The 17,194-nt window shown below is 40.7% G+C and overlaps 1 protein-coding gene and 1 pseudogene across 1 annotated transcript; one reads left to right on the forward strand and one right to left on the reverse strand.

The window, feature by feature from the left end:
• Positions 1 to 565: 565 nt before the first annotated feature.
• LOC145498190 (uncharacterized) lies at positions 566 to 16,974 on the forward strand. The gene is made up of 8 exons (XM_081478094.1): positions 566 to 1,256; positions 4,375 to 4,450; positions 9,934 to 10,056; positions 12,516 to 12,600; positions 13,082 to 13,137; positions 13,397 to 13,438; positions 13,543 to 13,654; positions 14,594 to 16,974. The coding sequence occupies exons 1-8, from the start codon at positions 1,006 to 1,008 to the stop codon at positions 15,199 to 15,201; spliced, it is 1,353 nt and encodes a 450-aa protein (XP_081334220.1). The 5' UTR covers positions 566 to 1,005; the 3' UTR covers positions 15,202 to 16,974.
• On the reverse strand, positions 10,260 to 12,525 carry LOC145498243 (uncharacterized; annotated as a pseudogene).
• Positions 16,975 to 17,194: the final 220 nt, after the last annotated feature.

A 17,194-nucleotide genomic window follows, 5' to 3' on the forward strand; every position in this document is an offset into this window, starting at 1 on the left:
CCACTTTTCATCAAAATTTCTCGATAGTATTCTTTAAGGTGGTTTGGGCTTTTTCTTCGTTGTACGTTCTTGTTTTATCAGAGAGCGACTGAAATAAATTGCTTTTTACATCTTACAAATGAGTTGCTCAATAACCTGTTTTCAACCGACTATAAGTTAGAATTTCAACTTTAGTTTTATCATAAGCTTGTATTTAGCGATGAAATGGAAGCCACACATAGCAATAGATTCTGGGTTCGTATTGAAAACCAAAATGAGCGATTCGTCAGTTAACCCTTCACCCCATAAAAATACGCGTCTTCGAACAAGTCCCAAGAGATACAGTCAACTTTCTCTTAACGGACTTCTCTATAAGACGGACACCTCTATAAGACGGACACCTCGTGCTGGTCCCGGCCGTTTGTCAGTTATTTTACTATAACCAAACTCTCTATAAGACGGACAACGGACACTTTGAAATCGTCAACGGACACTTGTGAGGTGCTGAATGTGACCGCAAATTACGATTTAGGGAAGAAAAATTCTTAAATTACCAAGTACGTGACTCTTTTCTCTTTACTGTTTGGACTCTATTTAACCTGTTAACTATTGATTGTCATATGACAAGAGATTAAATTTTATAACTATGTTTTTGTTCCAGTTTGTAGGTTTCGTTCAAGCCGAATAACTTAAAACAAACTTTTTAAAAACAGACGTGTATTCACTGTGCACAGGTTCAGCATTATTATGTTAAAATTCCTGGGGTCATATAACGTCGACTCTCTACAAGCCGGACACCTTTCTAAGACGGACAGCTGAGGCCGGTCCCTATGGTGTCCGTCTTAGAGAGAGTTGACTGTAAACGTGGCTTCTTATATGGCCACATAATCGACATGATCATGCCCCACCATTTTTGTGCACACTGTGCGGCCCTATATAGTTTTGAGAAACGGATGTGGTCAGCGGACTAAAAATTTTGGCGGGAAACGAGCCAAGGAAGGCGATCGATCGTTCTACAAGCGAAAAATGTCGTCCCGGCATGTGATTACAAATGTTGCCGATGATACTTCAAGGGATGATCTTGCTCTTTTCGATGACGATGATCCTTTCAATCTTCCACCGCCCCTGCCGCCTCTATCGCCTCAACGCGAGGAAGACGGCACAAACCAAGATGGCGAAACGGTGCAAGGAGGTCAGGATGCAGGCGATGGAGACAAGGAGTCGAACAAGAAACGAAAAGTTAAGAGATCACCAAGACCGAAACTAGATGAAGTGAGGTGAGAATCTTTGAACCTGTTTGATGACTAAGGCATTTAAAGTAAAAACAGGAAAAATTATGAAAGTGCCAAGAACTGGTAAGCTTACTTCGATCGATCGAGTCGGCTTTTGACACACATAAGTTTAATAGCGAGTGAACTTTGTGTTCGAGGTAAACTCCATCGATATGCGAATTCTACTCGCCGTTTGAGAATTTAATAATAAATCAAGGTGATATTTTCTAGTTGATAAAGCTTTTTAGTCTCGTCACCTGTCTGTTTGGGGGTGACTTGATATTGTAAGGAGAAAATATACTTGCATCATCTACCTTGCAATTTAAAATACAGTACTTATGGCCTCCTGTCTGTTAATTGACAGATGTCATTCGCTATACAGTTAAGCTGTGTGTACAAGAACAAATCATAAAAATATGCTCTGCAACACAGTTTGATATTGAATCTAGACCCATTGGTACATCTATCATTTTCTATGACCAGTTTTTGGGGGTACTTTATCCATGACTGCAAGCTTTTCTGGATCATGTATACTCAAGGCATCTGTTGGCCGAGTATTGGTTGATACTATTGGCTGATATGTTGACCGACACTCAGCCGATATATCAACCGATACTCGGTCAAAGTGTCGACTGACATTCAGCCGACATATCGACCAACATCAACGGACACACATGTTGGCTGACACTTGGCTGATACTTCACCGGCACTCAGCCGACACTTGGCCAATACTTCACTGACACTTGAGCAACACTACGCTCCTTTGGTCAGCTCTTGTTGCTGACTTCTCTCTTCTCTGCTCAAATATTGAATAATCTTCTCTATCCCTTTGAGAGGGTCTTTCGGCATCCCTTTGAGAGGGTCTTTTGGCAGCCCTCATCCATTTTTGACTTTTCATACCGGCAACATTCTCCTATCTCCCAGCTATGCTTGTCGAGACCTCAAGTTGCATTAGATATGGATTCAAAGTGATAGCAGTTTGAGCTGCATCCTTGCTCTATCACCATATGAGCATAGGCTATAAAGTCTCTTCTTTCGCATCTCTTGTGGGTAAGGAGACGGCTGCTATTTCAGCAAAACAACGGTTAACAATACACAGATACCACTGACAGTCGACCGATACACCAGCAACTGTTGATAGCAACATGTTGGTCGAGGTGTCGGCTGAATGTCGACTGACATACCGAGCAAAAGTGTCGACTGACGATCTATTAACTTGAATAACATGTCCACCAACACTCGGCCAACTCTCGGTCAACATATCGACCACGTATTGGGCGATATGTTAACCGACTGTCGGTCAATATATCGGGCGACAGTATTGGCCAATACTCGACTGACAGATGCCTCAAGCACACATGATCTGCTTTTCTTTCAGGCAAGCTGGAACTATGATGAACAGTACTAGCCTGAAAGTCCATGTCACTATCCCCTTCCCCCAAAGAAAACATTATTACTAGCATGATCAGTTACTTTAAAATTAAATTAATCTAATAATTTCATACCTTACAGTTGTTTTTTTTTGTTGTTAATTTGAATCCTGAAAAGAAAATTTCCAAACAAATTTCACTTGCACATCAAACAAGCAATTGAGGGAATCCACTACCCTGACTGGAAAATCCATTTGCCACAGGCACATTGTCTGACCAAATTACAGATATTGTCCGATTGATTTTATGTTATGATCAGACACTGCGACCAAGCACCATGTTTGTGGACCATGTGTGCTTTGCACCTTGTTTAAAAGCACAGATCATTTGGATCTATGGTCTGTTCAGCTTAATAGCCTCTCCAGATTTGCATGAAAGGTGAAATGAACATCTACTTTGAAAATTGCCCCATAATGCATAATAATATTATTGTTCATCATTTATTCTTCTGTAACAAATATCATTATTCAATATTTCTGAGTAATAAAACTGAGCATATATAGAGGATATTACACGGTGGCGAGAAGATATGAATTTTATGTTTGAGTGGCAAGAACAATATCTCACGAGTTCGCTTCGCTCACTCGTGAGATATTGTTCTTGCCACGAGAACATAAAATTCATATCTTCGAGCCAACATGTAATGTTCTTTTTATTATATGGAGACTAAATATTGAAACCAATTCAACAAAAGCAAAAGGTGGGAATCGTGACGTCATTGAATGATACGACACTCACAAAGGTGACATACGGAAAATACGCCACTCGGGTCCCGGATGAAGTGGCATATGGAATCTACGAGTGGTTTAGTTCCCAGTAAAACACTCTTCTCCATATAATAATCATAATTATTTTAAGCTAGATTTTGTATTTCTTTACTTCTTCCTCTTTTACTACCCATTAATCCAGAAAAAATTCTGGTGTCAAAATGGTCTGAAAAATTATTGAGGGGACAAGTTAAATCAAACTGATTTTCCCACCATATGAACCAATTCACTAACCAATCATGGTAGTATTGCTGCTATAGGGATCACTCCTTATAATTTCTCCACAGACATATCCAGGGCTTGACTGGGAAGGTATTGGTTCTAAAAGATCTGTTTGCTTTACTATTTTAGTAGGTTGTCACATCTGAGTTGTATGAAAGGCTCAAAATTTTCTGAAAAGTGTCAAATTTGTTCTGATAAACTAAACGTTTCGGGCTTAACCCTTCTTCAGTCGGTGGATTTAGCCATGCTACACAAAAAACTGTAGCGTACGCATGCATGGAAAATGCGCGCGTGAAGTACAAAGTAAATAAATAGGAAAACCTTTGTTTTAGCGCGCGTTAGTGTAATACGCACTAGACCCACGGAGCATTAACTTAAATTTCTTGTCACTGTGGGTCTAGCATGTATTACACTTATGCACGCTAAAACAATGGTTTTCCTATTTGTTTACTTTGTATTTCATGTGCGCGCTTTCTGCGCATGTGTACGCGTACAGTTTTTTGTATGGCATGGCTAAATCCACCTATTGAAGAAGGGCTAAGCCCAAAACGTTTAGTTTATCAGAACAAGTTTGACACTTCAGAGCATTTTGAGCCTTATATACAACTTTTCGGCAGTGTCACGCATCATATGAGTTTTTTGCTTATTCCTACTGAATTTGTCACATCTGAGGTTGGTTAATAACTAGAAAAATTTAAACTTTAGGTTGTGTGGTGATCGAGGTATTCCAGCTCTACACCACCTTTGTGATGACATCAAGTTTAAAGGAAAAGGCCATGAGGTAACTAAGTGTCAAATTGTCAGACATAGTGAATAATCCTGTAGAAAACCCTTACAAAATCTTTTTGATATTCAAAGACCTCCAAATGATCCTACACAATGAGGTCCTTAAAGCATATCAGAACTGTGTTTAACAATCCTTGATCTTGTAAACATATCAGGTTTTGAGCATGCGCAGTAGGAAGAGACAATATACACGTGTGCTTGTACTCGTTAGCTGGGATAAAAAGTTATCTTTCTGATCTTTGCCATAACATTACATGGTGTCAGGAGTGGGATTGTGAAGTAACCAAACATACCATTTAGCTCGATACACTGGAGAAGGTGGAAGAGTGAAGTAATTTCCGAACGACACGTGTACGATCGATTCAAGAAAACAAGTTACATGGCCGCCAGCGCCTCATTCATTGACAAGGGTCCAACCATGGACTGGAGCACGGATGAAAACCTATACTCACGCTTCAAAATGTGGAAACAATGCTGTGAACTGCTCTTTACGGGCCCGATGGCCAAAATTGACAAAGAAATTCAGTGTAAGCACCTGCTTTACTGGGCCGGTGAGCACGGCTTGGAGCTGTTCAACAGCTGGGGCCTCTCGGCAGACGAACAAAAGAAACTGGAAAACTACTGGAAGAAATTCGAAAACTACGTGAAACCTCACTCAAACGAGCTGATCGCCGCCTGGGAGCTACACAATCTTCGACAAGGTACACTATCGTTAGAAGAATTTATTGCAAAGCTTAGAATCCTTGTCAAAGAAGCCAACTATCCATCGGAACATCATGATCGATTCTTGAGAGACTTCTTTGTACTCGGCTTGAATTCAGACCATGTCAGAAAGGAGTGTTTCAAAGAAGGAAATGCTCTGACATTTAGTAAAGCTAGAGAAATGGCAAAAGCAGACGAATCAGCAGACAAGCAGCTTCAGCTAATGAACCCAGTAGTGTCAGCAGTACACCCTGTTAGCTCAACCAGGAGAAACCAATTCCAAAGCGACCAGCTGAACCCAGTAGCCGGTGGATCAAGGCAAAACCCAAAAGGCAACAAGTCAGGAAAAACGCAGCTCTACAGGAATTGTGGTTGGGGCCCTCACTCTCATGAACAGTGCCCAGCAAGAAATGCAACGTGTCATTACTGCCAAAAGGTGGGACACCTTGCCAAGGTATGCTTTTCAAAACTTAAAAAGAAGGATGTGCATGAGATTGAAGCTACTAGTAATAACAATGCCATACCTGAGTCAGAGCCTACCCAATCATTAGATGATTATGTGTTCCTGGGCCCAATTGAAGCAACACCCCTGGCCATGAGTGTAAACATTGTATCCTGTAGAGAAAAGGCTCTGCTAGAAGTCTCCTTGGCACTGAAGCCAGAAGGAAAACAAACGAATGCACTCTGTAAGATAGACTCAGGTGCTGAAACAAACATTATACCCAAGTCCCTATACAAGCAACTAAGCCCTGAGACACTAAGCTTACAACAACCTACAGTGAAGTTAACTGCTTATGGTGGAGCCGAGATCCCAAATCTTGGATCTTGCCAAATATATGTGAAGGGTCCTAACAATTCCAACCCCAGAGTTATCCAAGCAGAAGTTGTTGACGTTGATGGCCCTGCCATAATTGGTAACATGTCTGCACAAGATCTGAACCTCCTAAAGCTCAACTGGCCAGTCACAGCCAGCACAAATGCAACCACCCAGAATGTTGTACAAAGTGAAAAGCCCATGCCCAATGCAAATACTGTCAAACTATTTGACATCAGAGGCAAACAACACCCCTTCCCACTGACAAAGGACTATTTGTTGGAAGAATATCAAGATGTCTTTACAGGAATTGGCTGCTTTCCAGGACCACCATACCACATCGAAACTAACCCTGACATTCCCCCAGTACAGCATGCTCCAAGACAGGTCCCAGTACAACTACAGAAAGCCTACATAGAAGAGCTAGACCAGTTAAAAGAATCTGGAATTCTGGTTGAGGTCCAAGATGAATATACCCCTTGGGTTAACTCTGCTGTGGTCACCATAAAACCCAACGGGTCGATCCGTCTGTGCTTGGACCCTCAGAATCTCAATAAAGCAATCAAGCGCAACCCCTACTATGTGAGAACCATAGATGATGTGATACCGAAAGTCAGCGGCTCCACCCACTTCAGTATCCTTGATGCACGCAGTGGATTTTGGCAAGTTAGTCTTGACGAGGAAAGCAGTAGGCTGTGCACCTTTAACACCCCATGGGGAAAGCATAGATGGACAAGACTTCCATTTGGCCTTACGTGCAGTGGAGATGTGTTTCAAGAAAAAATGGATATGGTCTTTGGCAGACTTGAAGGGCTCAGCGGTATTGCAGATGACACATTTGTCTATGGCACGGGCGAAGCACAACATGATCAGTACATACTAACTCTCCTTGACACAGCAGGAGAGAACAATGTGAGATTTAACCTGGACAAATTCCAGTTTAAAGTGAAGGAAGCATCCTTCTTCGGGCTCACATGGACCCCCGACGGGATCCGCCCTGGCGAAACCAAAATCAAAGCAATCCGTGATATGCCATCCCCGAAGAACCTCACAGAGCTGCAGTGCTTTTTGGGCATGATTAACTACCTGAACAGGTTCTCGCCCATTCTAGCCCAAGTGTCAGAACCTGTGCGACAGCTGATGAAAAAAGATGTACCATTCGTGTGGCAACCAGAACACCAAAGGGCATTCCAGAACCTCAAACAAGCAATCACTGAAGTACCAGTCCTAGCCTATTACGACCCAGAAAAGGAGAACCTAATCCAGTCTGATGCAAGCCTTAAAGGCATTGGATGTGTGTTGATGCAAGAGGGCAAACCAGTGTGCTATACCAGTCGATCACTAACTGAAACTGAGTCTCGATACAGCAACATAGAGCGAGAGTTACTCGCTGCCTGTTGGTCGCTTGAAAAGCTTAACCATTACGTATTTGGTAAGAAGGTGGTCATCGAAACTGACCACAAGCCGCTCGAAAGCATCTGGAAGAAGAGCATATCGAGCGCACCACCACGCCTTCAGAGGCTCCTACTTAAAATGGCCAAATACAACGTGGAGATCAGGTACATTCAAGGAAAAAGCAACGTGATAGCAGACGCCCTTTCCAGGATTAGCCACATGGAGCCCCCTGCAGAAGACAACGAAGTCCCCGTGGTGGAACTGGACACAATCTCTCGAACACTGCCAGCCAGCCCTGCCAAACTAGATGAAGTACGAGAGTACACTGATCAAGACGTTGTACTCAGTCACTTAAAAGATGTCGTGCATCATGGATGGCCAGAATATCCAAATGAGTGCCCACAAGACCTGAAAGAGTTCTGGAACTTCAGAGAGGACCTGAGTGTTGAAAATGGCCTCATTCTCAAGGGACACAAACTCATAAGTCCCAGTAAGCTACGCCCACAGATGTTACAAATCATACACCAAGGACATATGGGAACAGAGAAGTGTCTCCTGAGAGCAAGGGACAGCCTGTTTTGGCCAGGCATATCAAGGGACATCAAACAGATGACAGAGAACTGTCCGACATGCGCACAGTTTTCCAAACAGCAACCAAAAGAAACATTGCATCCACACAATGTACCCAGTTATCCATGGCAGAGGCTTGGATGCGATCTGTTCGACTATGGAGGTGCTCAATACTTACTAGTCACAGACTATTACAGCAAATACCCCATCGTTAGAAAGTTGAGCTCAACGACATCTGCTGCAATAATCAACCACCTCAAATCAATCTTTGCAGAACATGGTATACCAGAATCCCTGGTATCTGACAATGGCCCTCAATACAGCAGCAAGGAATTTGCAGCGTTCTGTGACCAATGGGGTATCAATCACATTACTAGCTCACCAGTGTATCCAAAGAGCAATGGATTCATAGAAAGGATGGTACAAACCGTAAAGAACCTTCTAAGGAAGTCCGAGGCTGCAGGACAGGACCCGTATCTTGCGCTCTTGTCATACCGGGCCACGCCTGTCGATAGCAACTTACCATCACCAGCCAAGTTACTAAACAATAGAGAATATCGCACACAACTACCCAGCAGTGGACGACTCCAACGGTCACAAGCAAAAGAATGCCACCAAGATCAGCCTGCAGCACCGCCAAGATGTTCAGAAACAGCAGCATGATGGCAAGTCCACACGTGAGCTACAAAAGCTAGTACCAGGCCAACCAGTATCGGTGTTTCAACCAAAAACCAAGACCTGGACTCTGGCAACACTGAAAGAGCAAATGAACCAGCCAAGATCCTACATTGTAGAGACAAACAGTAGTTCTGAACTAAGGCGCAACAGAATACAGTTAAAACCGTCAGGCCAAGTAGCACCAAGCCTTGAAGATCAACTGCTCTCTAGCCAAGACAATCCACCACAGCCCAGTGCACCTACATTTACATCTCACCAAGTCCCGTCACCAGGATTACCCCAGACACCCCAGAAACCAGCTACAGTTGGTGAGGGAAGTGCCGACCAACATCTGACAACCAGAAGTGGTCGTGTTGTAAAGAAGCCATTAAGGCTGGACCTTTAAACTTTGTTAATCAGAACAACTCGGCTTAGCCGTGTGAGAATTTTGTTGCGTTGGATTCAATTTGAACAATACTTGCGTTATTTAGGTTCCAATTTAGAGACCAAGTTTGTTTCTTTCACCCGGCAAAGTTTTTAGGGTGGAGATGTAAACATATCAGGTTTTGAGCATGCGCAGTAGGAAGAGACAATATACACGTGTGCTTGTACTCGTTAGCTGGGATAAAAAGTTATCTTTCTGATCTTTGCCATAACATTACAGATCTGACATGTACAGAGCTTGCACAAAGATCTAAGTAAAGATCCTTCAGGATTCTCAAGGATTCCTTCTTTTGCAGGATCTTGAAATAAATTTGTTTGAGGATACTGCAGGATCTTGTATATATCTGCTTGAATCCTGCAAAAGACAAAGTTTTTTGAAGGATCTGGCAAGATCCTCAAAAAATTACTCAATGATAACAGATCTTAAAGGATTGTCAAAAAGATCCTCATACTTACTGAAGATCTCTCAAACAGTTTCACCAGGGAAGGATAAAGATTTACTGCGTGTTTATCTATGCTGTAAACATGTCATATCATGGAGTATATAGATGGGTAGGAGTTGGGTTAACCCCTATTAAAGATGTTGCTTAATAATAATAATAATAATAATAATAATAATAATAATAACGACAATGATAATGATAATTATAATGATAATGATAATGTAATAATAGATTTATATAGTGCTAAAATTATACAATATGCTAAAGTGCTTTACAATGTAAGTTTAAGATTCCTGTAATTCAACTGATATATTCTTGTAATGCAGCATTAGCAGGTCGACTTGACAATTATTTTTTTGTAGAACCACAATGGGTTTATTTCCTAACTGATAAATAAAACCTGAAGAGTAAAATATATAAACAGTGTATCGTCAATCATTGTGTTTCTTTTAGGCATCAGATCTGAAGCTGCTGGTACAGCGCTATGAATACTGGGCGCATCGTTTGTTCCCCAAGTTTCCATTTGCGGATGTTGTGGATCAAGTAGAAAATCTGGGTCACAAAAAGCTTGTGCAAGTAAGAACATCCCATCATAACATCACAGCAGTGGGCTGTAGTAATTCTCCGAGGCATTTCATCCTACAGAAACCAGAGTTAAATGCTGAGAGCTATGAACAAGTTGGGCTCACAAGGCTTTAATTTACCTTATGCGATAATATCAGGGCTTCAAGTGGCCTCCCGGAAAAAATAAAGGGTTAAATATAGGGTCTTTTTTAAACAATAATACGGTTAATATAGGGATTCGAAAATAATTAAAGGGACAATATAGGGATATTTTGAAGCACTTACAAGAGACAATTCACAAAACTACAAATATTTATTCTGCTTTTTTAAGAGATTTTTGCCAAGAAAGTTTCTAACATCAATTTCATCCTTTTATTCGTGCAGGTTTTCGTGAACTTCAAATTTCAACATGCTACTCATCAATGCATTTAACATTCTGTTCTTCCTTCAGCTAGCCCTCTAACAGTCTCTTTTTGTTCTTGTCTACTTCCATTTATTTATTTGAACACTGTTTGTGTTGGTTCATTGGATTTTCCATCTTCATTTTTGCAACTTCAAGAAGCCCTTGAGCTACGGCTACTTCACTGAAGTTCTTGTTCTTAATTGCTTGGAATGTGTGAATCTTTTGTTTGCTTCTTCTTATCATATGTTGTTTTGGCTGTTTGCAGCTCACTTCCCTTCAGCTTTTCTGACTTCATCAGTTCTTTTCCTGTCTCAAACAATCATAGTCTCATCTGTTCCAGCTTCTGTACTTCCTGTTGTCTTTCGTTCTCTGCATCTCTTAGCCTTTGTTTCTCTCCATCTTGAATGGCCTTTTTCCTTAACAGTTCTTTTTTTCCAAACACTTTGCATGCACTGGATGCCCCTCTTGTTGCTTGAAGAGATCCTTTGTAATGTAACCATTGTGTGGCTATCCATTCAATTTCATATGGATTGACTGATCTTTGTGTGCAGACCATTTATTTTCACATCCCTTAGTGAGGCCCTACTGTCTTCTTATTTGCAGAAAGACTCTGTTCTACATCTTCATTATCATGAGTTGGGGGAAGAAGCTTCTGAAGTGCAGAATACTTGAACTTTCTCTTGAAAGACATTTGCCAACCAGTAATTATGATCTACTCTTTGTTCTGTACAATCTCTGTCAACAGCTCCGGCCTAGTACACAATCCATGTGTAATTAGTTCCACTTCTTCTTCTGACATTGGCATCATTATGGCTAGTCTTCAAATAACTTGCACCCCATGCTCACTATCTCTGAGAAATGGATGCAGGGAAAAAACATCTCTTACAAGTTTCTGGTCTATAATTTGGTAAATCGTCAATCAGATACTTTGTAGTCTCCACATAGAACTGTTTCATACCTGTGAGAGCTACCCGAACCGAAGGCTTTGGTTGGTCAGTGGTCAGCTTAGACAGGGCAGAACGAGTATTTTCACCCTTTCTATCTTTGAATTTGACGGTAGGTTGTCTGACTTCTGCAGGTGCTTCCCCTCAATGTCTTTAAGAACTTGGCTCTTCAAGAAGTGACCCATTAGTAATTTCAGCAGCTCATACATTCTATAGAGCAGTAGATGAATAAGTGGCCCTTCACTCCATAAACAGTAGAAAAGCCAAATGATCTGGGAAGAACTTGTCTTTCAACTTTCAACAAATACATTTATACAGTTCGTGGATGAATGGCAGAAATCCAGGGAGTCTTTCATCTAAGAGTGCTTTGTTGATGGCAGTCCAAATTGTCTTGTTAACATTTGGTCCATCTGATGGCAGACTCCCAATATCAAGCCTGAGGGAGGTAACTAGAAGCCCGTATCTTCCAGCGTGTCCACAGTTTTCTTTGCAACATCATGACCTTTGGCATGCCTTAAGAACAGTGTCTTCGAGAATCTAGAAATTCACTGCCTGTCATTACATCCACTAAAATAAAAGTTAATTAGTCAGGTAATATTTTTTCCTTCATATTCTAGAATTATAGGGATTATAGGGAGTTTTTGAATTAAATAGGAAAGTATAGGGTAAGTTAACAAATATAGGAAATATAGGGACACTTGAAGCCCTGTAATATCTATGTGAAGACGACATGTATGAATGAACAAAGTTTAAATTTATGGTGCAAGTGAACCAGTTGAAAAAAACTAGTTATGGTGGGTAGCTACAACCTTGGTCACAAGGGTTGGAAAAATTCATTTTATATGCATTTTGCCCTTCCCCACCCCTGTGCAATGTTGACTATACACTTTCATCTAACACAAGTTCTCATGTTACCACTTTCCAACATTGGAAGGGGGAATAGGGGTGCTGGCACTTATTCTCTAGGTATTACGGTTATGAATTTATGTTTTGGCATTTTCCAACACAATTTGTCCATGGTTGTAGTTCGTTTTCTGGGTCTGATTCAAACCAAGATGGCAATTCTTTGATCTGTTAATAATGCTATTAACAGATATTACTAAATAACATTAATTCCATTTTAGAACTGTCTTAAGAGAATCAGACGAGGTGAAGATGACACTGTTGAGGATGAGGTCAAATCTGATTCAGAACTTCCACAAAACATTGGTATGAAGGCTCCTTAAATTGTCAAATAGTAGCTGGTTTGCTAAATGGTTCAGGCTTAGCCCTTCTTCAGTAGATGGCATGTTAAGTCTGCATGTAGCACAAGGATTTACAGATAATTTCAGTTACAAGGCTAAAAACATTTGAATCACTAAAAAGGAAAAAATCAATCTTTCTTCACTTAAGATCAAGTCATTATTTTAAGTTGAAAGCATGGAAGAATATCAGCCCTTGGTCTTTTTTGTACTGTCTTCACTGTACTGTCTAGGCAGTCACGATAGGCTAATGGCTCATGTGCTCGGTTAGTAAGAGGTTGTTATCTACAGGCAATAATCCAAAAATAATGAATAAATGACCTTCTTGAGATACTTCCACCAATTGGAGTGAATATTACAATTATCCCTTCTTGGTGTTATTTAAAAAAATATTGGACCCTCTGCGTTGGTGTTAATTAAGAAACAAATTCTATTTTTGGCACTCATAGAATCTCAAGATGATGGATCACTATCACAAGTACCTGCTACTCCTGTCATTAACAATGTGAGTATATTTCTTGTGTGTTGTAAGTCAAATGAGATCACATCGATGTACTGACTTAATGGAGCGTGTATGGACCCACCCTTCCCTCCCCACACTCCCCCCCCCCCCCCATGTGACTGGTCGTAAAAGATAGTAAAAAAAGCAGAGAGCAACAAAAAAGCAAATCAGAGCTTTGATGAAGAGGAATAAACTCGGAGTATCCAGGTTGTACATTAATGTTAAATTTGACTGTTGAATGATTCTTTTTGCTTCGTCTCAGATTCAAACATTTGGTGTGCAAATAGAGACGAGAGATCGAATGGTAAGCGCTGAATTCATTGTCTTTCTTTTCTTCACAAGTTTAATTACTTTGTAAGCTTTTAAAATTAATCCAGACTTATCCATTCCTTGCTCTTTTCCTCCCAGGTTATTTTGACGCCTGAACAACAAGAACGCATTCGTCTGAACCGACAAAGGGCGTTGGCAAAACGGAAAGCCGCTCAGGAGAAACAAGCTGAGGACAATAATACACAGACAGGTACCAGAGGATTAGAATCTAAGGATCAAAACGTTTGTGCTGTGTCTCACCGAGAAGTGTAAAAATTTAGCGAAGTGATAATTTAAATGACCTGCCGTTTTGGAATGGGAATTTGATTCAAATTTAAGGAGCTACCATTTGTCAGTGCGAATGATTGCTGTGACAAGGACGCAGTTCAGAGATAAGTTAACGGGTAAAGAAAATTAGGGACAACGCACAGAATAATCAAAAGCTAGGAAAGGGGGATACATGGTGTATTTAAAAACGTTTTTCTCACTGGACTTACCATTTCCAATTCACGGTTTAAAACATTCTTAGCAAATGTCACACTTGCATGTGTCAAGCTTTGGCAAATCGTAGTAGAAGCACGCAAGAGAGCTTCTGAATGTGATTTGTTTAGAGCTCTATAAAGCCACTAATTAAGTCATAGCGTGCCTATTCCATTTTTCAAGTGCACAGTTTAGGTTCTGTGTGCGCTCTGCAATGTTAGGAGCTATGTTTTATCGGGAACTGTATTTTCTTGTTACCCGCGCGTTATTCTGTATCATAATTTACGTTAAAGAAGCAAAATCACGTATTTTACTATCATACACACTTGACACTTGAAGAGAAGAAAAAAATTTTCTCGTGGTCTCAAACTCCCGTTGTTTTATGATATTGTACTACTTTGTTATCTATTTGTTAAGTAATGGCTTAATCAGCTGTTTTACTCGTGGTCAATCAGCAATAAGGTTACACATTGAATATTATATATGTAACTATATGTAAATAGTTTTTCAATAATTGCTTATCGATAATCTTTGAGTATTTTTTTTTAATTATCCTTATCATTGTCTCTGAAAAGCCCCCATAGGGAGTTGACATTAATATTTGTATTGTATTGTACTGTACTCCTCAATTAAGCTTTGCTGAAAAGTACTTTATTTTTCGCCATTTTAGATGATGAAACCAGAGCCACAGAAGGGACTGAACCCTCCGCTGATGATGTCGGAATCGCCAAAGACGACGACAACAACAACAACACAGCGAGAAATCTCGCCGAGGTAGAAAATTGTTCATCCGGTCAGGCAAACGGCGATATTGAAATGGAAGACGACAATGTAGATAGGAACATTCAGTTACCCAACGATGACGGACAGGAAACTCTGAATAGTGCAGAAACAAATGCTAATAATAAAGAGTCGACTTCGTTGCCTTTAGCGAAAGAGAGTGTGGAACCGGAGGACATTGAAATGACGAATACTGAAACGGCCGGGCTCGACAACACCACAGACAGCACACCTCAGAATGAAAACGTTCCCGAAACAGAACGCAGCGATATAAATGGAACGACAGAGGAGAATGACTTGCTTGGCTCAGTTAAAGATTTGCCACCTAACGAAGACGATGAAGATTTAGTAACTGCCCCACTATCGCAAGACACGCCTTCGTCTGAGGCACTTCAGCAAGAGGAACCTCAAGAAACATTAGTCGAGGGACCCACCGAGACAGCCCCCAGTGAAAACGAACCCAGTGAGAATCAGAATGCAGAAATGGAAACCGAATAATAGAATACAGGCTATCAGTCTAACTACTGGGGTGTTGGTTTAATATGTGACTGACTGCCAACTTTTATACGTTACCGAACGATAGGCCAGTGGTAACATTTATTCCACATACAACTGTCCTAGTTCAATTTTGTACGTTTTAGCCCCGGGGTTTTAGCCTCGAAGAGCGGAAATCATACGTGTACTGCGGAGTTCGTGTATGCCGATAGTACTTTTCAACTGCTCTATAGAAACATGTTCAAATACAAAATGCTCTTACAGTACTGGGGATCGAAGCGCCTTTTTGGTTAACAGAAAGGTCGATTGTTTTCATAATGGAACACTGCTCTGACCAATCGTACAAAGTGACAGAAACAAACGAAATTTGATCCTTTGCGAAAAAATAACAACAAAAAGCTGCACAGGTTGTCAAACGCCTTTATTCTAAGCAATGCTGACGTTTCGAATTCGGGCACTGAATTTAATGTAACCCAACCCGAAATGCGAGTATTTCAGCAAGTGTTTCACGAAGTGGAAACAAGTTCTAGTGGGTGCTACTTTTCACCAGGATTACTGCAACTCTGACACTAATTTTCAATGCTTTGCTTTGGGGTGTTATCTTACTGCGCCTTTCAATAACATGAGGACTCTAAAATTCAAAGCTCAACCGACAAATGCGTTTTTCGCTACCGTCAGTCAAATGTTTGGCGACTCCTCCCAGCTTCCGACTACTGCCGAGCAGTTTCGTTGTCTGAACTGTGCTCAACGATTTGATTACCGCGAGCTCGCCAGTAGTCGGAAACTGGGAGGAACCGCCGAACATTTGATTGACGGTAGCGAAAAACGCATTTGTCGGTTGAGCTTTGAATTTTAGAGTCCGCATGTTATTGAAAGGCGCTGTAAGCAAATGTCTCGTGCAACATTCATAGTTCCTGAAGCACCTTCTCTGTCAGACGGGATGCAGAGGATGGTAGAGATTCACGCAAGTTCAGTTGCAATCATTTCACGTTGATACTTACTGTGAGGCCTAGTTCACACTAGCGACATAACGACATAAGAAGGACGATGAGATTAGACGAGATGAGATAACGATAAGATATCGTTATGTTTGCAGTGTGAACATCCTGACATAATAGCAACATGAGGTAACGACATAAGGAAAAGACTGATTTTTTCGTTGTCTTTATGTAATGTTCACTTTACCGACATAAGCGCTTGAGGTGCTATTGTGAACCAGGCCTAAGCAAACACGAGTCAACATCACAAGTGTTGCCAGTTTTAGTTTAAAATTGTAAGTTACAACTTTATTGAATACCGAAATACATGAATACTTTTACACTTCTGGTGGTCAATATTTCGGAATAAATTAGCTCAATAGAAAGCGCAATTACGGTTACATTTCTTCGAATATACCCCAGTAAATAAAACATATTACACGCTATATGTAAAAGTTAACCAATTCAAGTGGTAATAGAGCGGTTTTCATTTGAGTGTCGGAAAGTGATTGGTTTTGCGCTTACTACGCTACGCGATTGGCTTAAAAAACTCGCGCCAATTTTTCATCCAATCAGAAGTAAAACCAAAAGCAATCGTAACTCACTCGCACACGTTTTCCCGCGCTTTGCGTCTGCTACATGTAATTACTTTGAGTTTTGATTGGCTCACTGTAATGTTTATGGCGTTTGTGATTGGCGAGGGTGATTACTTTGGTTTTGGTTTTGCGACACTCAATTGAAAATCGCTCTATTAACTAATTTTACATTTCAACACACCAATATAATAAATTTAGTGGTTAAAAGTGTACTTGTGTGAGTTATCTGCAAATGCTGGTTTGAGAAAATTTTAACACGACACGAAATGGGATGTATTTGCTGATAACACAATCTAATATGCTTCGAGGTTTTTTCCAAAATATTCAACTTTAGTGCGATAAAACAGCAACAAAGTCTAGAAAACTTGAGTCATAAGCGTTAACACATGGTTTTCGTGTTCATCATCATGGGAAGGAATGTTA

The sequence above is a fragment of the Orbicella franksi genome, chromosome 1 (genome assembly GCF_964199315.1).
Source record: "Orbicella franksi chromosome 1, jaOrbFran1.1, whole genome shotgun sequence".
In the NCBI taxonomy this organism is placed as follows: domain Eukaryota; kingdom Metazoa; phylum Cnidaria; class Anthozoa; order Scleractinia; family Merulinidae; genus Orbicella; species Orbicella franksi.

Excerpts from the sequence above, each read along its gene's own strand:
- LOC145498190 (XM_081478094.1), top strand. The coding sequence starts at position 1,006 with ATGTCGTCCCGGCATGTGATTACAAATGTTGCCGATGATACTTCAAGG. Across the intron at positions 4,451-9,933 it reads TTAAAGGAAAAGGCCATGAG|GCATCAGATCTGAAGCTGCT; the intron begins GTAACTAAGTGT and ends TGTTTCTTTTAG. Across the intron at positions 13,439-13,542 it reads TAGAGACGAGAGATCGAATG|GTTATTTTGACGCCTGAACA; the intron begins GTAAGCGCTGAA and ends TTTTCCTCCCAG.